The 27898-nt window shown below is 47.1% G+C and overlaps 1 protein-coding gene across 6 annotated transcripts; it reads right to left on the bottom strand.

Annotated features, from left to right (window-relative positions):
- Window positions 1-46: 46 nt before the first annotated feature.
- PRXL2A (peroxiredoxin like 2A) lies at window positions 47-27898 on the bottom strand. 6 transcript variants are annotated; one of them, XM_023204807.2, is made up of 7 exons: window positions 27733-27866; window positions 20736-20813; window positions 16386-16548; window positions 14524-14615; window positions 11047-11187; window positions 9562-9726; window positions 47-5186 (listed from the first exon to the last, which is right to left on the bottom strand). In XM_023204807.2, exons 3-7 carry the CDS (start codon window positions 16528-16530, stop codon window positions 5073-5075), a joined length of 657 nt encoding a protein of 218 aa, XP_023060575.1. In that variant the 5' UTR covers window positions 16531-16548; window positions 20736-20813; window positions 27733-27866; the 3' UTR covers window positions 47-5072. The 6 variants fall into 6 exon arrangements, with proteins under 6 accessions (XP_023060575.1, XP_023060574.1, XP_023060571.1 ...); XM_023204806.2 differs by having other exon boundaries at window positions 16386-16565; window positions 27733-27750; XM_023204803.2 differs by lacking the exon at window positions 20736-20813 and having other exon boundaries at window positions 16386-16565; window positions 27733-27898.

Here is a 27898-nt window from a genome sequence, read left to right as displayed (position 1 = left end):
TTCACCCTCTGAAGACTTGCTGAAAAAATCACTGACAAGAGGCAAATTAACAGGAGAAAAAGCAAACAAATTTATTTGATCATAATTGTATGTGAGCCTTCAGAATGAAGACCCCAAGATACAGGGGAATTGTTCATTTCTATGTTTAGGTTCAACAGATTATGGACTGTGTAGAAATACGATTGGACAAGAAGGGTAGGATCTAATAGTAATAGACTGAGAGGGGAAACCCAGCAAGGCCTGTCTAGATTCTTCTTGGCCTCTCTGCGCAGCATTCCTTCCTTCTGGACGTGGGATGGGACCCTCTCTGGAATGGGTATGACAGTCAAACAAGGTAGGTCAGATCATTTCTTTCTGACCAGTTTTTACACAGAAAGGGGAGTGGGGAGTGAGAGGACCGTTTTTAGGTTTTATGACTGGCTTTGGGTAAAACCAGTTCTGGTTTCTGATGACCTGCCTTGGGGAAGAGGGATTCTAGTTTCTATGAGTAGCTTTGGGGGAGAATGAGAGGCCAGAAACAAGAGGGCAGGAGAAGGTCAGAGAGAAACTTCTGCTTCTGGGGCTGCTTCTGAGCCCATCGTTTTAAAGTATCAGAGATGATCAGGGGCAGCCTGGCACTGGGTAAGGTCTCCCGACGTGTGAGTGCTGGTCTTCCACACTGGTTGCTGAGCTCTTTTAAAGGGTGGTTTTCAACCTTGGCTGCATACTGGAATGACCCCAGGAGCTTTAAGAAATATTGCTGGCCTGGCGCTAAGGCTCATATCTGTAATCCCTGAGCTTTGGAAGGCTGAGGCAGCATGACTGCTTGAGCCCAGGAGTTTGAGACCAGCCTGTGCAAGATAGTATAAGAACCTGCCTCTACCAAAAAATTAAAAATTAGTTGGGTGTTCACACCTGTAGTCCCAGCTACTAGGGAGGCTGAGGTGGGAGGATATCACTTGAGCCTAGAAGTTAAGGCTACAGTGGGCCATGATTGCATCACTGCACTCCAGCCAAGGTGACAAGCAAGATTCTGTCTTTAAAAAAAAAAAAAAAATGGTGCTTGGAGCCTACCCCAGAGATTCTGATTTAATGATTTTTACACTGCAACCCCACCCACCCCCAACTGTGCCAGGTGCTTCTACTGTGTATCCAAGATTGAGAACCACCAGCTTTAGAGCAAAGACATTGTCCTATAATCTTTGAATTGTGTTGCATTTCTTTGCATATGGATTCTCTGTTAATGAAATAAATAAAAAGGAAATCTGCAAATGCTTGTCAAAGGCTGCTGAAGCTTCCAGTCCAAAGCCCACAGAGATTAATGACTTTAAATTGTATGGTCCTTTAGAATCATGCTTCTCAAAGTGTGACCCATGGACCAGCAGAATATCAAGATCACCTGGAACCTGTTAGAAATGTCGAGGCTGGCAAGGTGCGCTGGCTTACACCTGTAATCTCAACACTTTGGGAGGCCAGGAGTTTGAGACCAGCCTGGGCAACATACAGAGACCCCCATCCCTACAAAAATAAAATCTGTTGGGTGTGGTGGCGTCCACCTGTAAGCCCAGTAACTTGGGAGGCTAAGCCAGAACAGCTTGCATCCAGGAGTTTGCAGGTGCAGTAAGTCATGATTGGGCCACTAACTACACTACAGCCCGAGTGACAGAGCAAGATCCTGTACCTAAAGAAAAAAAAAAAGCAGAAACTCAGGCCCACCCAGACTGCCTACTGGAATCTTAAAAGCTGCAAATCACTGATTTTCAGCACAAACCATTTTGCCCACCCCGGCCACTGAGAGACTTGAACAATCACTAGCTTAGTTTCTAGCAGCTCAAGGCCGTGTCTCAGGGATAACCCAGGACCCTTTGGGTCCCTGCCTGGGGAAGCTCAAGGCTGCCAAAAGAATTTACCATTTGTTTCAGCCAATGCCTGATCATAGGTTTCTAATCTCCCTCTTGTTTTTTTGAGATGGAGTCACGCTCTGTCACCCAGGCTGAAGTGCAGTGGCGCGATCTCGGCTCACTGCACCCTCTGCCTCCCAGGTTCAAGAGATTGTCCTGCCTCAGCCTCCTGAGTAGCTGGGATTACAGGTGCGCGCTAACACGCCCAGCTAACTTCTGTATTTTTAGCAGAGACGGGGTTTCACCATGTTGGCCAGGCTGCTCCTGAATCCCTAACCTCAGACGATCCACCCACCTTGGCCACCCAAAGTGTTGGGATTATAGGCATGAGCCATGGCACCCAGCCCCCCCCTTCTTAGAGGACTTACTAGATAAAATTTACAATTGTAAATCCTTTCTGTCCCTTTGAGGGATATATGTATCTTCTGCTGCACAGGAATGTGTTTCTCACTTTTTCTGGGAACCATCCCTTTGTCATATAATTATCAGGAATTATAAGGCCGACTCCTGGTCTCAGGAGGAGACTAGAATCCTAACTTCGATAGATAAACTTGAGAGTTAGTAGACATAGATAGCCTAATCACATTGACCAATCTCCTTAACAGCTTTTTGTAATTTTCCACTTCCCTAGTTCTATTTGAAACTCCTCCCTCCCCTCTTTAAAATTCCATCACCTCTGCACAGATTGGAGCTAAGCCCAGTTCTACACTGAGGACTCTCTCCTTCTGCAGTAGTTATTGAGTAAAATCTGTCATTATTGCCTTTAGCTAGTGTCCAGCTTTTTCTTTAAGTCTCCATTTTAATAAGGTCCTTACATGATGTGCATGTACACTACAGTCTGAGAAGCAGCGTCATAATACTTACCATTCCCTCAGTGACTTATAAACAGCCCTGAACAGGAAGGAATTACACCCATTTTGCCAATGAGATAGATCGTTGCTTAGTATCACACTGGTAAACTAGAAATTGAATATGCCTCATGACTCAATCCAGTGCTCTTTCCAAAATGACATGCTAACCAGAAAGAGAAGACCACACTGCATGTGAGGACCCAGGGGAAAAAAGCTAGTGAGAGCTCAAAAAACCCAAAAATGTTTCTCTTGATGCATCTCCATTGGTGCAATGTCCTCTCAGGCTTTTTTTTTTTGATATGGAGTTTCGCTCCTGTTGCCCAAGCTGGAGTGCAGTGGCACGATCTCGGCTCACTGCAACCTCTGCCTGCTAGGTTCAAGTGATTCTCCTGCCTCAGCCTCCCAAGTAGCTGGGATTACAGGCAGGTACCACCCTGTCTGTCTTAATATTTTGTATTTTTAGTAGAGATGGGGTTTCACCACGTTGGCCAGGCTGGTCTCGAACTCCTGACCTCAAGTGATCCTCCTACCTCGACCTCCCAAAGTGTTAGGATTACAGGCGTGAGTCACCACACCTGACCTCAGGTTCTTCTTTAGTTGCAAGAGAACTGTTTCAGCATCAAGTGTCTTAGGTATTAAAGTTGTAAGTTTAGGTATTGAGTTACCTATCAGTAGCTGGAGTACCAAGGATGACAGGTACCAACGCTGTGCAAGTACCAAAGGCTGTGGCCTCAAATGCTGCAAAAGCCCAGACCTTTTTGGGCCTGTGAATACTCCGTGCAGCCACTGCTACATGAAGTCAGATGCAGGCATGGTCTTAGTGGGTCTTAGTCCTGAACCACTCACCCCTAACTCACTCTGCATACTCAATCCCGATGCTCTCCTACTTTCCCAGCTTTACGTCCAATGTCAGTATCCATTATTGCTTTCCTGGGTAAACACTGACAGCCTTCTCCTCCTGGCTGGGCCACTCCCCTGGGTAAACACTAATTCCTATTTCCAGCCCCACCTTTCTACTCCTGGGCCAGTTTCATGCCTTGAATAGACTCCCTGCGGCCAAGCTCCCTGGTGGCTCTTGATGATGTCACTCAAACTTACATGAGAAAATTCAAACAAAAAAGATCAAGAAATTAAGTTATATTTCACCATCTCTATGTCCTTTCTTCTGATTTGCCAAATTAGGCTAAAAGACCAACAGAAAAACAGCTGCCAATTTTAAACACTTCCAAAGTCATTCCTCTAGGAAAGACAGCAAAATTACTAACATGAATGATGGGATGAAATTTTTCCTGGTCATTTTCAAACCACTTAGATAGCTAGAACCAGAGGAATCCCCCCAGGCACTTTACCCCTTAGCCATGGAGAATGCTGACTTTTTTTTACTGTCAGCCAATTATATGGTAAATATAATTATTAGTTTTATCAGAAAATATTGTACATACAGGTGATTTCTGATGCATAATTTTATTAAAGGCAGAGATGGTCACTTCTTCTAGAGAAACAGATCTCTGAGGTTAGAATGGAAGATAATGAAACGAGAGATTTCACTTTATAATTTACCTTTGTCAAACTATCCCGGAGCATGTCAATTCTATTATAAAAGTATTACTTCGACATTGTATAACCAGTTATTAATAGAAAACATACATGCCAAAAAACCTTAAATTCTGTAATCTTCATGTCAATCGTCAACTTTTCTTGGATTTTTGAAGACCCAAAAAGAAAAATAATTTCAAACAACAGCACTCAAACACCATATGCATTTGTAATGAGGCACAGCAACCAATTTTTTTTTTTTTTTTTTTGAGATGAGTCTCAGTCACCCAGGCTGGAGTGCAGTGGCGTGATCTTGGTTCACTGCAACCTCTACCTCCCAGGTTCAAGTGATTCTCCTGCCTCAGCCTCCCGAGTAGCTTGGACTACAGGTGCCTGCCACCACACCCAGCTGATTTTTGTATTTTTAGTAGCGATGGGGTTTCACCATGTTGCTCAGGCTGGTCTTAAACTCCCGAACTCAAGTGACCTGCTCACCTCGGCCTCCCAAAGTGCTGGGATTACAGGTGTGAGCCACTGCACCCAGCCCGGCAGTCAATTTTAAGCCTCGTATTTTCCAGGTTTTAGCTTAATAATCCTCATTAGTTTTTCAGATTTTTGTCAGTCTTGTTTTGGTGCTATTTTGCCTTACTGGGCCTAAACAGAGTATTAAAATACATTAATAATCCATACTGAGAGTAGAGTATAAATGGGTTTCTCACTCCTTAGGGACACAAGTGGAAACAACACATCCCATGAACACAGGTGAATGCCCCTGGTTATCCCTGAGCTGGGCAGTTTCACACAATCATTTTTTCTCTGAGGCCAAAGTCTGTGGTTTGATCATCTTAGCAGCTTCCAGAACAGAAAGTAGGTTTACTTTGTCTCCAAATTCTTTTTCTCGGTGCTCGAGAAGAATGCCCTAAAAGGAAACAAGAGGTAATGTCAGTCCTCATCCTAAATCTCTCGTTCATGAGACAGGCATTGAGGTCCAGCTGTCTGTCAAGCCTTTTGCTTGAACAGCAAAGGACACAGATCCAAATATGGCCTGGCTCCTGCCCTCAAGGAGTTCAGTCTTTGAGGAAAGATAAGACAGGGGAAGGCCACATCTATCTGGCCTGTACCAGCAGCTCTCAAGAAGCAGGAAGTCAGAAGTGATAAAGCACAACAAGGACAAGCAGAGAAGGCCTCACAGATGATAAAGAATGGAGGGTAACCAGGATGTTTACAGGTAGAGAAGCAGGTAAAAGAACATACCAGGTGAAGAGGAAAAAAATGAAGCTAACACAGAAAGGCCCAAAGGTGTGGAAGTGGAGCTCAGAGGTTAGACTTTGGAAGGCACTGAACGACCATCTAAAAGAGAGACCCTCTTTTTCCTTTAGTTAAGAAACTAGAAGTCATTTTCTTCTCATGCAGTGAAGAAAAATGCACTAAGACGCAGGATACCCCAAAGTTATCTAAAGTCAGAGGTGGTTAAAAAAAAAAAAAAAAAGACAAAATAACATGTTTGAGATCAGCATCAAGGAATCCTTGTTAGAGTTCTTTGATTCATTACATCTGGAAGCTCATCTTAAAAAGAAAATCTGTAAATACACTGTGTCATTATTTACAGAGACTTAAAAAAAAAAGTCCCACCACACTGTGGTGATTATGGGGAAGCAGATCAGAAAATTATATTTACTTGCTCAATAAACCATAATACAGACATTAAAAACACTAATAGGCTGGGTGCAGTGGCTCACACCTGTAATCTCAGCACTTTGGGAGGCTGAGGTGGGCGGATCACTTGAGGTCAGGAGTTCGAGACCAGCCTGGCCAACATGGTGAAACTCAGTCTCTACTAAAAATACAAAAATTAGCCGGGTATGGTGGCTCAAGCCTTTAGTCCCAGCTATTCAGGAGGCTGAGGCAGGACAATCCCTTGAACCTGGGAGGCTGGAGTGCAGTGAGCCAAGATCATGCCATTGCACTCCAGCCTGGGTGACAGAGCGAGACTCCATCTAAAAAAAAACAAAACAAACAAACAAACAAAAAAACACCAACAAAACACTAAGAATATAATAATGACATAGGAAAATGTTCACAATATACTGTTAAATGAAAAAAGAACATCTAGTTTAGTAAGGTATAATTTTCTAAAGCAAAGCAAAAGGAAAGTTCACTCAGCTTTGTTCCAATGGACTGTCCATGGTGGTTGAGCTCATAGGATGGTTTTCCACACCTTCTAATATTCTGCTGTTTTTAAATTTTCTGTAGTGCAAATATACTTTTTATTTATTTAGAGATAGGGTCTTGCTCTGTTTCCCAGGCTGTAGTTCAGTGGTGCGATCATAGCTTACTGCAGCCTTGAACTCCTGTGCTCAAGAAATCCTCCTGCTTCAGCTACCCAAATAGCCAGGACTACAGGTGCATGCCACCACGCCGGCTAAACTTTTTTATTCTTTATAGAGATGGGGTTTTGCTATGTTGCCCAGCTACTTCTTCTTTAAGAATGCTTTCAAGATTGTTATTAAAAAGAAAATTCAGGCCAGGTGCGGCGGCTCACGCCTGTAATCCCAGCACTTTGGGAGGCCGAGGCGGGTAGATCACTTGAGGTCAGGAGCTTGAGACCAGTCTGGCCAACGTGGTGAAACCCTGTCTCTACTAAAAATACAAAAATTAGCTGGGCAAGGTGGCAGGTGCCTGTAATCCCAGCTACTTGTGAGGCTGAGGCAGGAGAATCGCTTGAACCTGGGGGGTGGAGGTTGCAGTGAGCCGAGATCATGCCATTGCACTCCAGCCTGGGCAACAAGAGAGAAACTCTGTCTCAAAAAATAAAAAATAATAAAAAAAAAAGGAAATCCCCACCACCCCAATTTTAGACTACAATAAGTCTGCACCCAATAAGAACTGAGGTAAGTCCTGAAGTTCAGCTAGCCAGTTAACCTTCCACCTGGGAGAATGAAGGCCGGGGGCTCCAGGGAATACCAACAAAGTCAAACACACCTAGCAACATCAGAAACGTGCCAGTAGGGCCCATGAGCACCAGATGAGTCATCACCAGGCAAGAAAAGGCTGGCAGGCATGCCAAGCCCTGCCCTAGAGGCCATGAGAAGGCAGAGGCGGGTAGGGGAAGGAACCCCACAGTGTCCGAGTGGGAAGAGGATGGGCAATCCACTGGGGAAGTGGCCTGCCCAAGCATAAGGATATCAGGAAGTGGTCGCTAGGAAACACCTCCAAGGAGAGGCTAGGGGACAGGCAGGACAGGAGAGGCTAGGGGCCGGGCAGGACAGGGCAGGGTCTCCGGAGTTTGACAGATTTGAGTTCTTAAGTTTCATTTCCATTGTACCACTTAGCTATGTCTTTGGCTGAGTTATTTTAAATCTCTAGGCCCACTGCTGTATATGTAGATGGGAATAAAAATGCCTAACATCCTAGACTGGTTGTGAGGAAGACATGAGATCATGTACTTAAGCACGTAGAACAAGACAGGCACTTATTGGTAACCATTATTACTAAGACATTTTGACAGATTTACCAGAAAATTAGCAAATAGGTTTATGATAAATCAGACACCATTTGATGTTTAATTCTAATACAGTCAAGCGAATCAGTTGCCAAGCTGTAAAAGGAAGATGTAAGAAATCAAGCTTAGGCCGGGCGTGGTAGCTCACGCCTGTAATCCCAGCACTTTGGGAGGCTGAGGCAGGTGGATCACGAGGTCAGAAGATAGAGACCATCCTGGCTAACATGGTGAAACCCTGTCTCTACTGAAAATACAAACAAATTAGCCAGGCGTGGTGGTGGGTGCCTATAGTCCCAGCTACTCGGAAGGCTGAGGCAGGAGAATGGCATGAACCCAGGAGGTAGAGTTTGCAGTGAGCCGAGATCGCGCCACTGCACTCCAGCCTGGGCAACACAGTGAGATTCCGTCTCAAAAAAAAAAAAAAAAGAAAAAAAAGAAATAAAGCTTACACTTGAAGGATTTCTATTCCCTTTTATTCCTCCCAAATTGGGAAGATTATGTAATTATCAACATTAATAGTGAGATCCAACAATGCAGATAAACCCCATCTTTCTACAGAAAGAAAACACTTTCTACACGTTAATGTCATATCCAAAATTGACAGAGACAGGCCTAGAAGTCAGGCCACCAGTTTCCAGGTCCTTCTCCCATACCCTTCCCTCATCCACTTGCTTTTTTGAGAGGGAGTCTTGCTCCGTCGCCTAGGCTGGAGTTCAGTGGTACAATCTCAGCTTACTGTAGCCTCCACCTCCTGGGTTCAAGCAATTCTGCTGCCTTAGCCTCCCAAGTAGCTGGGACTATGGGCGCATGCACCACTATACCCGGCTAATTTTTAAAGTTTTTCTTTAGTAGAGATGGGATTTTGCCATGTTGGCCAGTCTGGTCTGGTTTGAAACTCCTGGCCTCAAGTGATCCGCCTGCCTTGGCCTCCTCCCAAAGTGCTGGGGTTACAGGTGTGAGCCACCACGCCCAGCCCCCTCATCAACTTTGCCCCATTCCTGCTACACATCCTCCTGGCCTCTGCTGACACTGCCCTCCAGGGCAGGGGAGCCACCATGGCTCAAGGCTGCCTAGACTCTGACACAAACAACTGCCCACCTGGCTCTTGGGCCTACAGAGACCCCATTCCTCCTTTCCGCACCTTCCCCTAGGGCTCCATGCTGCTTGTGGAGCCTCAGAGCCAGGACCTGTAATAACAGCCTGTTTGCAAAGGAGTCAGATACCTTTCCTAGGCCAGCCCTGACACCAAGATCCCCACAGGAAAAAGCATCATCTCCCCGCCACCTCCTTGCCACTTCCCCTAATTAGGCCTGGTTCTATTCCTTATTTTCTCCTCTTATTTCTTTTCTATCATCCATCCATGGTGGCCTGGAACACTGCAAGGGAATAAATTTAAAAACAGAATAAAACTATGCTTTTGTTCAAGCACAGAAAACAAAACTTAAAGTCAGCAAACCCAGGTTCGGGCCCCAGCAGTGCCACTGATGAGCTGTGCTCCTTGTGCAGCTGCTCATCCCTTCTCAGTTCTAAGTTCCTTGTCTGAAAAACGATCAAACTGTCTCATGGTGTCACTTTGATGAGTGAGTAGATTCAAGTATGAGGTACTAGCAGAGAAAGATGTGTGATAAACAACAACTGCCTTCCCTTCCCTTCTTCATGTTCCCTGGCTTGCTAGAAGGAAGGCTAGGAGACCCAAAACAGGGAAAGTCAACCCCTACTCCTGCCTCTGGTTGGGGTCTCATGCTCACAGACACAGACACCTACAAACCACAAGTAAACACCAAGAACTCACCTGCTTTCCTGATCCCACCACGAAAACTCCCCCAAGGATGAAGCCTTCTCCTTCCAGGTTTCCAGAGAAGCCTCCATTCCAGGCTCGGAAGAAGTTGTACCACACTCCCAGACGGATAAATCCCATAAACATCATCTTCCGCCTTTGTGGACCATAAAACTTTTTCTACGGAGTGAGAAAGACAGATCCCATATGAGTACTCTACATGCCTGCCTTCCTCAAGCAGGAAAGGCCACCAACGGAGCACTGGTTCTCAGGCAAAGACTCAAAAGGCTGCTGGTTCCAGTCTTCTCTCCCACCCCACACACACACACTGCCCACATCCAGGTCCGCTCTTTTTTTTTTTTTTTTTTTTTTGAGATGGAGTCTTGCTCTGTCACCCAGGCTAGAGTACAATGGCGCAATTTCAGCTGACTGCAATCTCTACCACCTAGGTTCAAACGATTCTCTTGCCTCAGCCTCCCAAGTAGCTAGGATTACAAGTGCCCGCCACCACACCCAGCTAATTTTTGAATTTTTAGTAGAGACAGGGTTTCACACGTTGGCCAGGCTGGTCTTGACCACAAGTGATCTGCCCACCTCGGCCTCCCAAAGTGCTGAGATTACAGGCATGAGCCACAATGCCCAGCCAATCCAGGTCCATTCTCAACTGCCAAGGAAACAGAACTCTGCTGGGTCCAGTTTCTGACCTCAAGGTAGGCCTGACCTAGGGTAACACCCATAGCTTTCAATTCTGACTCTACCTTCTCACTGGCCTTCCACCTGACAGGATGGTAACAGTGCTACCGTTTGCAGAGGTGGGAGCAGAAGAGAAAGAAATAAATGAATTAAGGGACAGCGTGTGGGGCTTTGTACTAGGCCCCCAACAGTGGAGGAACCTGTTGGAGTTTCAGCTATTTCCTACTCTCCCAGTTCACACGGCAGGAAAGGCTTAAGTCATACAGATGCTCCTCAACTTACAATGGGATTATGTCCCTGTAAACCCAACGTAAGTTGAAATATCTTATATTGAAACGCATTTAATACACCTAACCTCATAGCTTAGCCTACACTACCTTAAACATGCTCAGAACACTTTCATTAATCTATAGTTGAATAAAATCATGTAACACAAGCCTATTTTATAATGAAGTGTTGAATAACTTATGTAGTTTATTGAATATTGAATGTGAAAAACAGAATGGCTGTATGGGTTCTTGAAGAAATGTAGAAACTAAAAGCTTATCACTTCTGCACCATCACAAAGCTGAAATATCATAAGTCAAACCATCAGATGGTCAGGGATTGTCTGTAACTGAGAGGACAGCTTTAAAATGTCTGATCATGCTCTGCTCAGGGGGCTGAAAAAAGGCCTTGCACGTTCAGGACAGCTGAAGGGAAGGCCAGCCTCCAGCTCCAGGTCAGACATGCCTGGGCCACCCGACTATCACACAGCTGAGCACAATCCCCAGCACTCTGTGTCTAAAAGCCTGCCAGCACACACACCTTTTCATCCAGGAAGATTTCTCCTTTGAAATAAGGCTGGAAATCCTTCACTTCGGTCCTGATGTGCTCCTTTACCACTGCATAGAGGGGGACGCCCAGCTGGTCCAACATGCTTTTCAGGGAGGACAGATCCGCAGCTTCCTGTGGAAGACACAACGGTTCAGGGACATATGTCCCAGCTGGCTGTGGGCCTCCACATAGGGTGTCAGATTTCCTCCACAGCCCAGGCTCCTTGTCTTCTCCAGTGGGAAGCAGAGGCAAGGCTCCTGTTATGGCTGTCCTAACCACAGCCTGGGCGCAGCCATACCCAAACACAACCTCTCCTCCTGCCCACAATGCTTCTCTCCTGCCTCATATCCCAGCCCCTTCCCTGCACTAGACCAAACTAACACAAGGGCCCAGTCAGACACACGCTCCTCTGGCCATAACCTTCCTTCTCTCTTCAGCTCAAACCTACCCTCTGGAAAGCTATCCCTGTTCTAAAAAGATCTCCCTGGCTAGTCCACCCTGAAGTAAAGCCCTGCTTCTCTGTGCATATCCTATCTTCCCTGTTTGGTGACATTTTCTGTACTAAGTCTGCATGTTACCACTAAGTTGAATGTTGTCTCTTAAATTCCCAAATGTTTCTAATAGTTAGAAACTATGTCTTCCATTTCTTGGAACCCTCAGTGCCTAGAACATGGCTGGGTATAAAACAGGTGCTAAATACCAGGTGGAAAGATTGAAGGGGGACAATGGGGAGAATGCAGCTGAGCTGAGAGATGTAGACACCCTTGACTCTCAGGAACTGTGAGCTAGATGAATGAGGGAAACTGCATGAGTCACGGTAAAGCTTCAACATTAAGAACTCAATTTTTTTTCACATTTGGTGTCAGAATTAAAAGAATGAGCAGCAAATCCTTTTAAATGCAGTCTACTCATCTCCAATACAAATACACTGTTGTATGGTTGCAACTACATTTAATTTTTCATTTGTTTTCTAGAGTAAGAAAAAAGACAACTGATGAGGCAGAACTGATTACATTTATCAAGAGTTTTAGTGACTGGCAAATCTTGCCCTAGAGCAGAGGACTACAATGTTTGATATAATCAAAAACCACCTTTTTGTGATATGAAAGGTCTTTTTTGAGATGGAGACTTGCTCTGTCGCCCATGCTATTCGCCCATGCTGGAATGCAGTGGCTCAATCTCAGCTCAATGCAACCTCCACATCCTGGATTCAAGTGATTCTCACGCCTCAGCCTCCTAAGTAACTGGGATTATGGGGCGCACCACCACACCTGGCTAATTTTCTGTATTTTTAGCAGAGATGGGGTTTTGTCATGTTGGCCAGGCTGGTCTTGAACTCCTGACCTCAAGTGATCCACCTGCCTTGGCCTCCCAAAGTGCTGGGAGTACAAGTGTGAGCCACCGCACCTGGCCTTTTTTTTTTTTTTTTTAGTCTTGCCCTGTTGCCTAGCTACAGTGGCACAATCATAGCTCACTGTAGCCCTGAACTCCTGGGCTCAAGCAATCATCCTGCCTCGGCCTCCTGAGAAGCTGGGACTACAAGTGCACACCACCATGCCTGGCTAATTTTTTTTTTTTTTAAGAGAAACAGGGTCTCGCTATGTTGCCTAGGGTGGTCTCAAATTCCTGGGCTCAAGTTGATCTTCCCACCTCAGCCTTTCAAAGTGCTGGGATTATAGGCATGAGCCACTGCACCTGGCTGAGATGAAAGGTCTTACTCACTTTTCCTGGCTCTTTACTCCTGGTGTGGCACTATACAAAGGCATGACGTGGAAACTGAGTCACATACCTGCTATTTGGGCCATTCAAAATAACTCAGACTGCCACCCACCCATCTTTTTGGAAACATAAGTTTCCACTAAATGTTCTATGTCGGCACAGATCAGTACAGAGGAAAACAGATTATAATTAGGGAGAGTTGTTGCTCTTGGAACCTTCTGGATTTTAATGGCCCCGAAAAATCAAGTCAAAACAGGCTTCCATGCTGTTGCTGACTTGTCAGCCATTGCTGACTTAAAAACAGAGGAAGGGGCCATAAGCCAATATACATAGGTGACCTCTAGCAGCTGGAAAAGGCAAAAGAAATGGATTCTCCCCTATAGCCTTCAGAAGGAATGCAATCAGTTTCCGCTTTGAAATTCTGACCTCTAGAACTACAAGATAAATCTGTGCTGGTTAAAGCCATTGAGTTTGAGGTAATTTGTTATAGCAATAGGAAATTAATACATCTCCCTGATCAGGGTGGCTTTGTTACAACCTCTGTAACTGTTTCCTCCTCTGTAATGAGAATAATAAAATGAGAGTAAAACAACAAGCTGTATTTCCAAGGGCTATGGTGAGGACCTACTGAGATAGCAGGCACACAGTGCCCTGGGGGTAGGGTACTGCAGGCATCACATGTATCCAGCAGTGCAAGTGGATTCTTCACCAGCCCAATCACACAAGCATGGAGAGATCGGCAAGGCTGAAAGGTGGTGCCTCAGGGAACCAGAAGAATGATGATGACAATTTGGACAGGGCCACAGCCACTGTTTGAGATGCAAAGTTGTATCAAGAGCAGGAACACCGTCATTCCCAGTTTTCTCCCAGGCAGGGCAGTAATTTCAGAATCTGGGTCTTCTGCCACTGACAGGCTGTGTGATCACAAACAGGCCACTAACCACTCTGGTCCTCAGTTTGCCCACCTACAAAGGGACAAGGCTAGATCCAAGTATTTGCAGTGTTCCTTCTGACACTAGCATTTTGTGTTTCAACAATCACAGTTCCTTCCTTCCATTGATAAGCTCCATTACACATAAATAGATGATGTTTTCCCTTCAAGGGGCCAACCTGGAGACCACCCAGTCAGTGAGCTCCAACTTTCAACAAACTCTCATGCCAAATGCACTACTGGCATGACTAAAATCCCACTGAGCTACAGATTCAATGCCAAGAGCGCACAGCAAGGAGGCAGAGCTAACATGTGAGTATGTGGCTCTCACTTGTCCACGATGGACTCTAGGAGCTCCCCAAGGAGACAGAGACAGGCAGATCTGCTCTAATAGGTGGCCTTGACGTGTTTCCTCTGACACTGCAGCTTCATCACAGGGAGGGACGACGGATCACACCCGAATCAGGGGGAATCCAGGCACCTCATATGTCTGTGCTGAGCATCAGAAGCACGGAATTGGACCTGGTCGCTGCCCCTGATTAAACTGGAAGATGGTCCAAGACTCAGAAGGTATAGCACAGGGTGAAAGGCTTGGGAATACTAAGGGAAAGTCAGATGTGTTGCTAACCCCAGTAGGAGAGGGTGAGTTGTTTAAAAAAAACAAAAAACAAAACCAGAAATAGAGCACAAATCAAAAGAAATACCTAGAGCAAATAACAGAACAGACCATGTGGGTAAAAGGCTAAAGCTGGCTTACGGGCCCTTGGCAGAACCTACTTGCCAGGATCGTTCTCTGAATAGATCTCATCTGCACTCACCTCTCGACAGAGGAAACAGCCTGGCCTCCGCACGGCCATAATCACAGCTCCATTTTTTTCCCATAGCTCCTTTGCTTTCAATGTCCTTGGTTCTAAGGGAGAAAAAAAGGAAATTCGGTATCTCCTCCCAGCCCAGCCCCGATCACTAAGCAGCTCATGAACCACACTAAGTCCAGCTGAGGTCAGAGACCCGGGCCTAGCAGATGACCTGGATAGGCATTTCACACGTGGGGAAAAACACACAGGAAACACAGACTGAATACTCACCTTCCTGAGGAAAGTTAACCAAGCTTAAGAATCCTATTATACACCCAGTAGGTCCCTCCCCCATGAAAATCTTTTTTCCAACCTGAACATTCAGAAGTGGGACGTTTCCAGAAAAATGGCCATTTTGTCTATTGCCGATGTCATCAGATATTGTATAATAATCCTTTAGAACAGAAACATGGTCCAAACTGAAAGAGTCTCAAATTTTTAACCTAAATAGAGTAACTGCAATATTATTAACAGAGGAGGATAGAAGATGCCTAGGAATAAAATGCTTTGGGGTAGTAGAGTACTGTAGTTCAAGCCCAGCTCTAAGGTCCAACTAAGTCTGAATCTAGTTGTGTAACCCTAGGCAAGTTATTTTTGCTCTTTGAACCTCAACTTCCTCATTTGTAAAATGCAAATATCTAGTAGTTCCACTTTGGGCTACAGGGCATATTGAAAGATGAATATAAAAGTGCTCACCACAATGTCTGGTAATACAGAGTTGGTGAGGGCTCAATAAATATGAGCCCTTATTATTTTAGTATTTCCCAGAGGGATCCATATTCCTGTGGATGTTATGTGGGGGAAAAAAAAGCGGGGTCAGGTGGGTGAGAGGGTGAGGAGAAGAGTCTGTAATCAAATAAGTAAGATTGGGAAACCCTGGATTGAACAAAGCTTAACAGGTCTCTCTCTCTCTTAGTACCTTACTAAGGTGACCTACTATAAACCTGTACAATCTCCTGCCTTCCTTTGGCAAGCTTCCTTACTTACTAAACAGATGACGATGACTTCCACCTGGGGGGCTAACACGGTAACCATGCCATCAATGAGACCTTCACCACTCCAACTCTCTTGCCACACCACTGGCATGACTGAAATCCCACCATGCTATAGCTCTAACACTGAGAGCACACAGCAAGGAGGCAGAGCTAACACATTTGAGTGTGTGGCTCTAAGCTGTCCACAATGGACTCTTAGTGGTCCCCCAGAAGAGGGAGACAGGCAGGTTTGCTCTAACGGGCGACCTTGAAGTGATTCCTCAGACACCGCAGCTTCTTCACAGGGAGGGGCTGGCCATGCCTGAATCAGCAGCAATCCAGACATCTCATTCTAAAAAGCATATGTCTGTGCTGAGCATCAGGAGCATGGAATTGGATAAAAGGTGTCTCTCATACTTGTTCACTCAGGAACTCCTTTTAGTTTGACGATCCCACAAGCCTGGAATTCCTCAGAATACACTCTGGAAGCACTGGTTTAGTAAAAGATTGTAATTATTACTAAATATTATGGAGCCATTTATCATTATAGTTACAGAGACAACAACAGAGAATGAAAAATGCTTTTGATAAGAAAAGCTAAAATATAAAACAGCACTCAAGCCAAGCACAACTATGTAATATGTACACATGGAAAGGAATATGCCAAAACATAAATTACTGTGTTAGGGTAATACAATTATTGCTAGTTTAAAAATTGTTATTAAATTTTTCCTAATGTTGTTACATTATCTTTTCAATTAAAAAAAGGAGAGAGTTTAGAAAGAAAACAGTAAGTAAGCCTGTATCTCAGCTCCTTGGAAAAGTACTGAGACCTGAAGGGTCACCACTTACCCTTCTCCAGTGTTTTCAGGTCTATATCCTCCAGGTACTCCAGTGCTGCTTTCTGGGGCTTGGACAGAAACACATCTGTGTTGGCAAGCAGCAACGCCAAGGCAGCAGCCCCCAGGGCTCCTGCACCAATGGACCACATTCCCATGGTGAAGAAACTTGGGTCCTGGAGGAAAGACATTTCTGGAGATTGAGAAGAAGGAAGAAGGCGTTACTGCTCCCACAGGGTAGCTGGAATTTCATCTTCCAGGCAAGGCTCTGGCAGGACAGCCAACCAGGAGGTCAGGACAGAGGAGGGGAGCAGCAGTGTCAGAGGCGAGACTGGACAAGGGCTGCTAAGCACCTGCTGCCATCAGAACTTGGGGATGCAGCACACACATGGAGGTTCCTGCACCATGGAGCTCACCAGCACGTCAGGAGTGATGACAGAGAAAGGACAGCCGTCTCAAATGCTTCTCTTGCTGCTCTCTCTTCTCATGCCCAACGTTGCTGCCCCCAGCTCCTGTGGAGCTGTGCCGAACTATGTCCCCTGTAGGCAGACTACTTCCTCATTCCCCTCCTCATCAATGCCTAATTCTCCCTCACAATCCAGGCGGCTCAGGATCACGTGCCTGGGTAGGGGCAGCTTTCTCTTCTGTGATCAGAGGATACTTAGAACACCAACCACACTGTTTTGTTCCCCTATCTTCTATCCTCTTTAGTTTGAGGACCCTCCAGAAACAGGGACCATACCCTACTCATCAAGCCCCCAGCCCGTGCCCAGCAGGGCCTCATTCATTATAGGTAGGCAGTAATTTCTCCCAATTGAGAAGAGCTTTATTTCTCCCTCATTATAAAAACAAAATAGGCTTACAGTAAAAAACAAAATGAAGAAAATACATGAAACCATAGTTGATAAGAAAGCAAATACTCTCTGAAGCTACCACCTACTGATGGCCACTGTTAAACACTGGTGTTTAGTAATCTGACTTTTTTCTCCTGTGAACAGAACTACACAGATGTCTGCCAAACAAATGCAGGTGTTATATCAGAAAGAGGAGGTCCTGGCAGGGCACGGTGGCTCATGCCTGTAAACCCAGAACTTTGGGAGGCCGAGGCGGGTGGATCACGAGGTCACGAGATCAAGACCATCCTGGCCAACATAGTGAAAACCCTGTCTCTACTAAAAATACAAAAATTAGCTGAGCATGGTGGCGCACGCCTGTAATCCCAGCTATTCGGGAGGCTGAGGCAGGAGAATCGCCTGAAACCGGGAGGCAGAGGTTGCAGTGAGCTGAGATCATGCCACTGCACTTCAGTCTGGTGACAGAGCAAGAGTTAGCCTCAAAAAAAAAAAAAAAGAAAAAGAAAAAGAAGAGGAAAGAGGAGGTCCTATGGCATCTGCAGAGGAGGCTGGGCAAAAGATAGCTCCATAAGGTAAGGGTCCCTGCAACTGAAATGGAGCTCCAGGCGGGTTCTGTCAGAATTCAGCCTTGTTCCTGACTTCTGCCTGGGTGCCTGAGGCTCTCTCCAGCTAGGAAGACTTGTGCCTGTGGGTGGGAGCTCCTGGAAGAAGCCCACAAGGTACCCCCACCTCCAGCCTTCCTTCTCCCAACAACCACTTACAATATCTATCTTTCCACTTGGTCCTCACGCCATCCTAAGCTCTGGCATACCCTGGTGCCTTCCTCCCTAGGTATCAGCCTGCTTCTGTGTGCTTAGATCACCGGGGATAGGCCTGGGAGTGGGTAATTGTGTGGCCCACCTGACCCCAGCCCATCGAACCTCCAACTCAAGTCTCCCCTGCAGGACTTGGCCAGGAGAGGATGTCTCCAAAGGATCAGGAAAGGCCCTGGAAATCCGAATGTCACTGCCAAGGGTGGGGGCTGTGAGGGGTGCACTGCATGAGGTGGGGGTGGGAGTGAGTTGGTGGTGACTTTGGGAAGGAAAGGGTAGGCCAGACTAGCACTGAAGCCACCTGGAAATTCAGATTTAAGAAATAAAAGAGGCAGCCATAAAAAAGAATGAAATCATGTCCTTTGCAGCAACATGGATGGAGATGGAGATGGAGACCATCAGCCTAAGTGAACTAACCCAGAAACAGAAAATCAAATACCACATGTTCTCATTTACAAGTGGGAGCTAATCAATAGTACACATGGACATAAAGATGGAAATAACAGACACTGGGGACTGCTGAAGAGGGGAGGGTGGGGGGCAGGGTGGGGTGAAAATTACCTATCAGGTATAAGGGTCACTATTTGGAAAACGGGTACACTAGAAGCCCAGTCTCCATCACTACACAATATATCCATGTAACAAATATGCATATGTACCCCATGAATCTAAAATAATTTTTTTTTAAAGGAATGAGAGAGAACCTTGGTTGAGAACAGTGGCTCATGCCTGTAATCCCAGCATTTTGGGAGGCTGAGGCAAGAGGGTTGCTTGAGCCCAGGAGTTTGAAACAAGCTTGGACAACATGGGAGGACCTTGTCTATAAAAAATCAGCCGGACATGGTGGCACACGCCTGTGGTCTCCGCTACTTGGGAGGCTGAGGTGGAAGGATCACTTTAGCCCAGAACTCCAGCCTAGGTGACAGAGCAAGACCTTGTCTTTAAAAAAGAAAAAAAAAAGAAGAAAAGAAGTTCCAGGTAAGGCGGGTAACCAAACAAAAACAACATCTAAGAAAGAGGAATTTGGCATCTATATACTTGGGAAGAGGAAAAAGAAGGGGAAAATCAGTGCCTGTGTGTGTTGGGGAAGGGGGTGCTGTTATGGTGTGTCTGACATGAAGGACCTGTGCTGAGAAAGAAGAGTTTCTTACTACCCACTATTCAAAATGTAACCCATAAATGGCACCACCTACAAACACAGAATCTCAACCCCCACCTTCGAACTAAGGAATCTCACACTGCCTTTTAGTCAGACTGGCAGACAATTAACTCATAAGCACATTAAAGTTTGAGAAGCATTGTGTTAGAGCAAAGAATTCAGGACTTCGTGCTTGGTTGGCCATCAGCCGCCAGAATAAAGTCAAGTCACGAGGGCGGTCTGGCCTTGGAGAGCTGGGCCCTCTGCCAAGACCCTGAGAACAGAACATTACAGACATGCACACATCTCTACCTCTCTGCCTGGAATATCCTATTTCATTCTGTGCTTCACGACTCAAAGGCCTCTTTAAGAAGGCTTCCCTGATGTTCTGCCAGCTCCCTACTTTCAGCCTCCCACTTCTACCCCCAAGAGGTGTTGATCCACCCCCTCCTCAGTTCTGTGTCCAAACATCACCCACATTTCTCCTGATGTGCTTGACACACCGGTTTGGACCTGTCAGATTTCTCTCCTTTGGGGACATTCTGCAGTTTATCTCTGAATCTCTCATGCCTAGCACAGCGCACATCTGGTACAAAGCAGGCTCACCACAAGTGCATGCTGAAAGGTATTCAACAGAATTGAATGACAAAGACAATGGCTTACGGACAACCAAAGTTCTTGGGACAAACAGGAAAGAACCTGACACAGGCCTGTTTCCAATTCTTTAATTTGGCAAGTTACGCATTATTGGATAATAGTTCACAGAACAATTAGGAGGAAAACCACAGCTCTTATCTCTTGCTGTAAATAAGAAATTTCCCAGAGCCTGGAACAACTTCTGTACCTTCATGCATTTCCAAAACGTTTCTGGATTTCTGACTTGTGTGTATGACTCAGGAGCACATGGAATGGTCTCTGATCACAGATTTGATGGGCATTTCTATGTCAGAATACAAAGACCAGCTTACATCCACTTCACAAATGGACTCCCTCTGACTCCTAGGACACATCAGTGCATTCAGATAGTCCAGGGCCCCTCACAGTCAGCTCCACATTTTTCCAACACACCCCTGCCGCACTCAGAGGCAAACAGCCTCCACCTTCCCACTGCCCAGTGATGGGCGTTTGGCATGTTTGCTCCTAGGCACAAGGGAATTCAATTCAACTAGACCCAACATTTATTTCCAAACATTTATTCAGCACTGATCTGTTCAATAAATGATGATTTGGGAGGACATAAAATGATACACAATCCTCAAGAAAATATGGACCTGGCACACAAATAACAAAAAAATCAAGTGGGAAAGTGAGGCAGCTTGGGCAAGGTATGGGCATGAGGCTATGGTGGTGCAGGAATGACAGCCAGTCTGGGTAGCCACAGACGCACCCAGAAGGAAGTGGCTTTGGAGCTGGTGTAGGACACAGGAGGCAGCGTGGACAGGCTACGTTGGGATGGGGCCAGCTAAGCTGGGAGACAGCAGGCTGACTGGGGCAGGTGTCAGTACTGAAGGAACCCTGAGAACTCAAACTTCTATGTTCCAAAGCCCCCATCTCCATACCTCAAGTTCAAGGGCTGGGTACAAGATCCAGTCCGCAAAACCCCCAGAAGTGCTGTCTTCCAATCTCCCACTGTGATCCTGGAAGTGTGAGCAGAGAATCAGCCCTCTGGGGCAGTGGACCCCATCCTCAGGCACTGCAGCACCATGCTGAGAGTGTTATCAGGAGCAGTGGTGAGCGTCAGGCCTCTCCATGGACCGAACGCACCCAGCGGGCCTCTAGCACCCCAGTTTTGTGCCAGAGAGCAGCACAGAAAATTCACTTTCAGGAATAACTGGCGAGCACACAGGCCTAGCCTCTTACCCAAGTCCCCTGGGCTACAAAGCAACTCCCATCCTGGCATGTCTTGAAGCATGTACTACTGTGACTTGCTGCACAGTGAGCAGACCCTGAATTCTGAAATCACAATTATTCCTAGGCACAAAAAAGGACAATCAAAGGAACTTCAATTTCTAAACAGGAACGATGCATTTTCACATGGTCCTGTAAGATTGCAGAGGTATGCAGGCCAGCAATCCTTCATACCTCTGCAGTCAGTGGTCTTAGAAGCCAGTCAGTAATGGCCTAATTTCATTCACTCAACAGTCTTGTGATGGAAAGATAATCCTGTTTAGCAGCTAACGCTGAGGTTCAGAGTTCAGTAACTTCCCCTGTGTCACAGAGCCAGCAGGCAGCGGTACTATAACCTGGACCCGAGTCAACAGGAATAGGACTCCAAAGCTTGAAAGACTACCTTTCCTCCCCACACATTCAGAAGTGGGTTTACATCTGCTATAACTGTTGATTAACAAAGAAAAAAAGAAAGAAGTGGGTCCTGGAGATCCAGGAGTATGATTCCCTTTGTCTTAAAGAGAACTTTTTTTAATCACCTTATTTTTTCAGTCATCATGTACAGTCAAACCATGTTTACTCTAAAGGAAATTTACCATATACCAGATGTTCCTTCTCTTTCCTCCTCCTTTCTGTCCCCCATCTATTAAGGAAAGGGTCAGTTTCTCTGGAACAGAATAGCAGGGTTGTTTACAGAAGAGCCAGCCCCCACCTGACACAGCTGTAGCATTCATTTCCCCACTGCTGGGCTTATCTCATCCACCCTCTCCCACAGAAGATGAAGCAGGATAAAGCCACAAACAAACAACAGCTGTGGCAGCTCAGAGTGGCAGCTCTGGTCTGAACATAGGGGCAAGAGGAGGAGACCCAGTGGGGCTCCCTAAGCTAAGCTGAGTCAATTCCTCCCCAAGTCCCATTTTTTTTTTTCAACTCCGTGAGGAGGTTCCTAATGATCCCCAGTGACATCCTATAAGTCTAACAAAAACAGGTCACTTTGGAGTCAGAACATTCTAGGTTACTCACCACTACCCCCACCCCCAATTTCAGTTTCCAGCTTTGAGACACTGTCTTTTCCCTATACAAGGCAACTCCCCTCCTCACATGGTCTCCTACCCCCAACCTCGGACACTTCAAACTTGGGAACAAGGTACTCACCATCCACAGCGTCCACACCTCTGCTTCTCCTGACAAAGAAGCATACCCAGGGGTGAGCAGGCGGGCCTGGGCAGGAAGCAAGGGGAAGGCTGGAGGCGGGACTAGGTCCCTAGGCTCAGTCACTCCACAGGCAGGACCAGGCCACCCAGAAACCCTGGGGCTCCTTCAGCTGCCAATAGCCAGTCTCCAGAAAACATCTAAGTGGAAAGCTGCCATGGCCCCCTAGCCCTTCAAAAAGTTGAGCAAAGCTTTGAGTCATTTGCAGTCATGCAGATTATAACATTTCCCACGTGCCACCAGACTCCTTCTCTGCTATCCAGTGCAGACTAAAGAAGCAAAGCCCGCACACAGCCCACATGTCACACTAGTGCAAATAAAAGATGTCCCTTTCTCTGTGGCTCCTTATGCAGCCTGTTCCCTTGTCCCATTTCTCACCCCAGGCCTGGAAAGTCAGCTGGCACCTCTGAGGTCCCTCACCTGCTGTCTATTCTTTACCTCCCTTTGCTTTCCCTTCCTTTTCTGCCACATCGGTGGCTTCCCTCAACCCACACTCCCTTCCCGGGTGACTTCTCCTTCTAGCACTTCACCCACCACTTTGTTATTGACTTCCAAGTTCCCATTGCTGTTCTGACCCAAAGTTTCCACTTGGGGATTTTGTAGGTATCTCTGTTGTACCACATCCAAAACTAAAGTCTACTTCTCTGCTGGAGTTCCATGGCTCAGTAGATTCGGGGTGGGGTGGGGCGGGGGCGGGGATTCACATTTTACTGTTCATTTGCCTTCACTGCCCACATCAACTCAGGAAGTTCTGTCCATCTTATAAAATGTATCTGCTACCCATCCTCTTCTTGACCTCACTGCTGCTGTCCAAACCCAGGACCCTGTAACTCTGTCCCTAGTCTATTTCAAGAACCACAGAACTGAACCTGGGTGGTTCTAGTCTGGTCGTCTATAGTTTATTTTCCATGCCGTAGTCACGGTGATCCCAGCACATCCCAACCTGATTACATCCTTGCCTTGCGTTCAGGCTCTCACTAACTCCTCAGCATGCCAGCCGATGGGGCCCTCCACAGCTTGGCTTCAGCTAACCATTCAGGCCTCACCTCTGCCCCTGCAGCACCCTTTTCAGACCACTCCCTGTGCAAGTGTTGCTCATGTTGTTTCCTTTGCCCAGCATGCCCCCCCACCCATGCCAACCACGTAAATGCCTACTTATTCATAAGGCCCAGCGCACATAACACTTCCTCTCCAAAGCCTTTCCTGAAAGCCCCGACAACTGACTGCTTACTCACCTCTTCTATAGCATGCATATGTGTGCGCACACACCCATAACCCTGCATAATGCACAAATGGATTTTGTAAATTTTATTTATTTACATGTCTGTCTCCACAATACGGTGGCACAATGTGTTGTCGTCTTCATTTCTGCATCCCCAGCACTCAACACAGATCCCGGTAATTACCAGGCATTAAATGTTAATGAAATGATCTGAATTCTACTCTTAGAATTCCACAGTGTGGCAGACTTGGAACTTATAGCTACTCAATTCCAATTTCAGCTCAGTATGAAAGGTAATTTTGGACAGGGCTAGCTTGACATTAAAGAAAATACTCTAGCTTGGGACTCAGGTAATCTTAGGCTGGGTCCTTATTCTCCTGCTCACTAGCAGGGCAATCTGACTTAAGCTATGAAGACAACTCGGGGCCTGGATCTCATCACCTGTATAGACAGAGGAAGGAACTCAAAATTATATGAGGCTGTCTTAGCTCTGACATCCAAAGACTCTAAAGTACCATGGGACTGCAACTACAGGGATCTGATGTCCAGAAAGCCACGGGAAGCCCTGCCACCACTGTTCTCCTGCTGGGTGTGCACATTCACATTGCCTCCTTCCCAGGGCCTAACTCCTGACTGTTCTAGGAGCTGCCTCTGGGCAGGAACTGATAAAGTCTTAATGAAACAAAGTATCAGCACTGGGTGAGTTAATTCATGTCTGAAACAAGTAGAGACAGCATCATATTCTAAACATCAAGGGTACACCTGCCCAGCCCAGCCCCACCCAGGGAATCCTCCCTCTTCAGAATGAGCGGGCCTGAGGCAGAGACAGGGGAGAAGCAAGAAAGGGTGCTGAGGGAGACAAAAAACTAAGAGTGCACATGGGCCTCCTTGCCTCAGGCCCTTAGTGAACAAGGCTTGAAAGGATGCTTCATCTTCCTTCTCTGATCTCCTCTTTTCCCCTCTCCTTCCCTCAAAGCTCTCATTCAGCTCCATTTTACTGAGCAAATGGAGAAACTAAAGCTCAGAGAAGGGACTGGCTAGTCCAAGGTCACATGGGAAGAACAGGTTGTCAGTGGCTGCGCTGGGACTCAGGTCTGGGTCTCCCAACTTCCAGTCCGTAACTGTTTATCCTGTATCGGACACGATGAGTCCTGGGCAGCCAACCACAGGCCAGTGGCTTCTAAGGCTGGAACAGCATGGGAGTCCGGGCTCAGGAAGTGGGGCCCTGCAGGTCTTGAAGCCTGTTCACTGGCCTCAGGCAAGCTAAAAGCAAGACCGCCCCTAAACAGGGCCTGGGAAATCTGCTGCCTGGAGAGAACATCAGCCTCTCCCAAGCCCAATCCTTGGTAAGCATCTTATAATCCGAAGCCAAATGTCTTCTTAAGGGTCTCGTTGCCTAGTCTCCGCTGAGAAGTCATTCTGCACCTCTTCTCCCCACAGGAACAAGACTCTGTCCATCCTTGTCTAGCAGACTGATGATGCAGGCACACAGAGCCTTACGAGCAACAGATCCCCTTCCACCCATCCTTGTCTTCAAACACCACAAAACTAGTCACTTGCAATGAGCTCTCACCTACTTGTCTCAGTCTCCAACTCTCAGCCCTGCTCCTTGGGGTGTGTATCTGCCTGGTTCTGGCCCAGCCCTACTCTCAAATGCCAGATTCAGAAACCTCTGAATAGATGCTGAAAGCAGCACCAGCCCCCACATTCCTCACTCTTGGGTGTATCTCAGGGTTTTCCAGTAGCTGATTATGTCCTCTTGTTTCCTCAAGCTGTAGCGGCCCCCCAAAGAGCAAGCCATTCTAATCTCACTTGCACAACCTCCTGTCTGGGCTCCATCAAGTTACATGGGTGTGGATAGGAAGGCAAGGCAATACCACAGAAGACAGTGGGCTAAAAGCCAAAAATCCTGGGTTTTCTCTCTTTGAGAGTTATTTTATCCCTCTGAACCTCAGTGCCTTCTTAAAAACAAGGGCACCTTAAAGAGTTGTCAAAAAGATTGTATAAGAAGGGCAATTTGCAATGCAGCAATGCACTAAGAGTACTGCAAAGCAGCATTCTCTTTCTCTCCTTCGCAGGGCTCAGATTCACTCATGCCCCTATAAAGACAGGATATCTGAAGCAGGACAGACACAAAATACTGAACTTGGTCTGATGGGAACACTGACTTGTCTCAGCCCTTCCCGCTCCATGCTATTCCTGTAGTAGCCAAAACTGCCTCCTGCACTAGCAGCGCCAGAGAAGGCAAAGGGCACTGCCCAGATGTAATTTCCCTGTGCCAGAGGCCACTAAGCTCAGAAGTGAGGCTGGTTCCCTGCACAGCACCTCAGGATGGTTCTTGCCACACAAGCCGCAGCAGAAAACTTGGAGCTTCTGCTCAACATTTCACAAAGAGGCAAGAATCCAACTGGCAGAATAGCTGCCTTCTTTTTTTTTTTTTTTTTTTTTTGAGACGGAGTCTCGCTCTCCCAGTCTGGAGTGCAGTGGCTCCATCTCAGCTCACTGCAAGCTCCGCCTCCAGGGTTCACGCCAATCTCCTGCCTCAGCCTCCCGAGTAGCTGGGACTACAGACGCCTGCCACCACGCCTGGCTAATTTTTTGTATTTTTTAGTAGAGACGGGGTTTCACTGTGTTAGCCAGGATGGTCTCAATCTCCTGACCTTGTGATCTGCCCGCCTCAGCCTCCCAAAGTGCTGGGATTACAGGCTTGAGCCACCACACCCGGCAGCCTTATTTATTAGATAGGGACAGAGCCTGGGGCTTGAGCCCTAGAGTTCCAGTCCTATCCAAACTTTCTGAGCACCATTTAAATGATACAAGATTAGACAATCAACAGAAATGTCTTTTGTACCCCTTCAGGAGTAATGCAGAAGGTCTCAACTAAACAACATGCTCTTATAAAAGAGAGGAATATAGGAAAAGTCCACACCAAGAACAACTAATACCTAACTTTAATTCTTGCAAGCTGTATAAACCTGGACAAGGAACTGTTCTGCATCAGTAAAATGGGAATGCTTCCTTAATTACCTTCTACAGAGTTGCAAGAATCAAAGGATTAAACGTATAGGAGGTGCCTTGTGAAGCACCTCACAAAAAGTGCAATAAATACGATGTATAATTCTTCTTTATTTCTAGAGCAATGATTACCCTCAAAACGTTATTTGTACCCAAAATGAAGTTTTCTGATGAATGAGTATGGTAAGGAGTTGGGGTTTGCAGCCGAAATCCCAATCCTCATTCTCCAAAGCTGGGCCCAAGCAAGAGCATTCAAGACTATTCAAGCTGACTCCTTCACAATGCTTTTCAAACCAAATCCTGATTATTTTCTTTTTAAAAAACCACCTGCCAGGTTCAAAGGAAAATACATTAAAATAAAACAAACAAAAAAGCTGAGTTCTGGGTTGCTGGGCTGTGGAGACAGCATGGTGTGGTAAGAAAAAGAGGCGTAGGAGCAGCTGCGAACCCGGGTCCGACAGTGGACTCCCGGGTGCGCCTCCTTCCCATAGCCCTGGTCCGGCTGGGCCTTAATTTCCCTTCCTTTGCCTCTAACCATCTCCACCTGCGCCTTCACCTCCCGCCCCAGCAACAACCCTGGGGGCAGATTGTACATCTATCTTTTCATTCCTAGACCTCAGCAGGGTTGTTAAGTTTACAACTGGGCTCTACCCAATTTAAAGTCAGGTGTTTGTGACTCTTGGGAAAGAGGGGGAACAGGTGCCTCTCAAACGCTGAACGACGCTAGAAACCGTGCCCTCTTAAAAGACACGACCCTAAGTGGGCACAGAGACGAGGACGAGGACTGCCAGGTCCACATCTGGGGCTGGTCCAGCCGGGCCACCCCCAGGCCCACGCTCCAGGGCAGAGCCCTCTCCTCTGTTCCTTGTCCCAACAATTCACGAAGGTCGGCGCCACCGGCGTCACTCAAGGCTCGGGGGCGGGGACAGAGGGGCCCCTAGCCCGCCGCAGCAGCGCCGGGTCCCGGGTCTCCGACGCCCGTGCGCAGGGTTTTTCCACCGGCCGCCGCGCAGGGTGGCGGAAAGGACGTCGTCCTCGGAGGACGCCAGCGCTGCGGTGGTTCCTAGGAAAGTTGGCGCGAGCCCGAGGGGCGCGCCTCACCAGCCCAGCACCCACCCTACCGCGTGCCGCCAGCCCTGCCTCAGTTTCCCCGCTTACGCCGCGACAGGCCCCGCCTACAGACATCACATGCCTCGCGGAGCCCCGCGCGCAGCACCCACCTCAAGTGCCTCTCTTCTTCTGGCCTTCTCCCGCCCCGACGCCCGGGCGCTGAGGGGCCAAACCGCCCGGCCCCGAGGGTCCCAGGGGCGGGCCCCGCGCCTGCGCAGCTTCGAGCCTGCGCTCCCTCGCGCGCCGCCGCGCCACCGCGCCACCGCCATGTGACCC

Source organism: Piliocolobus tephrosceles, chromosome 9, assembly GCF_002776525.5.
Source record: "Piliocolobus tephrosceles isolate RC106 chromosome 9, ASM277652v3, whole genome shotgun sequence".
In the NCBI taxonomy this organism is placed as follows: domain Eukaryota; kingdom Metazoa; phylum Chordata; class Mammalia; order Primates; family Cercopithecidae; genus Piliocolobus; species Piliocolobus tephrosceles.
Note: the sequence above shows the minus strand (reverse complement) of the source record. Positions and strands in the feature narration are given on the sequence as shown.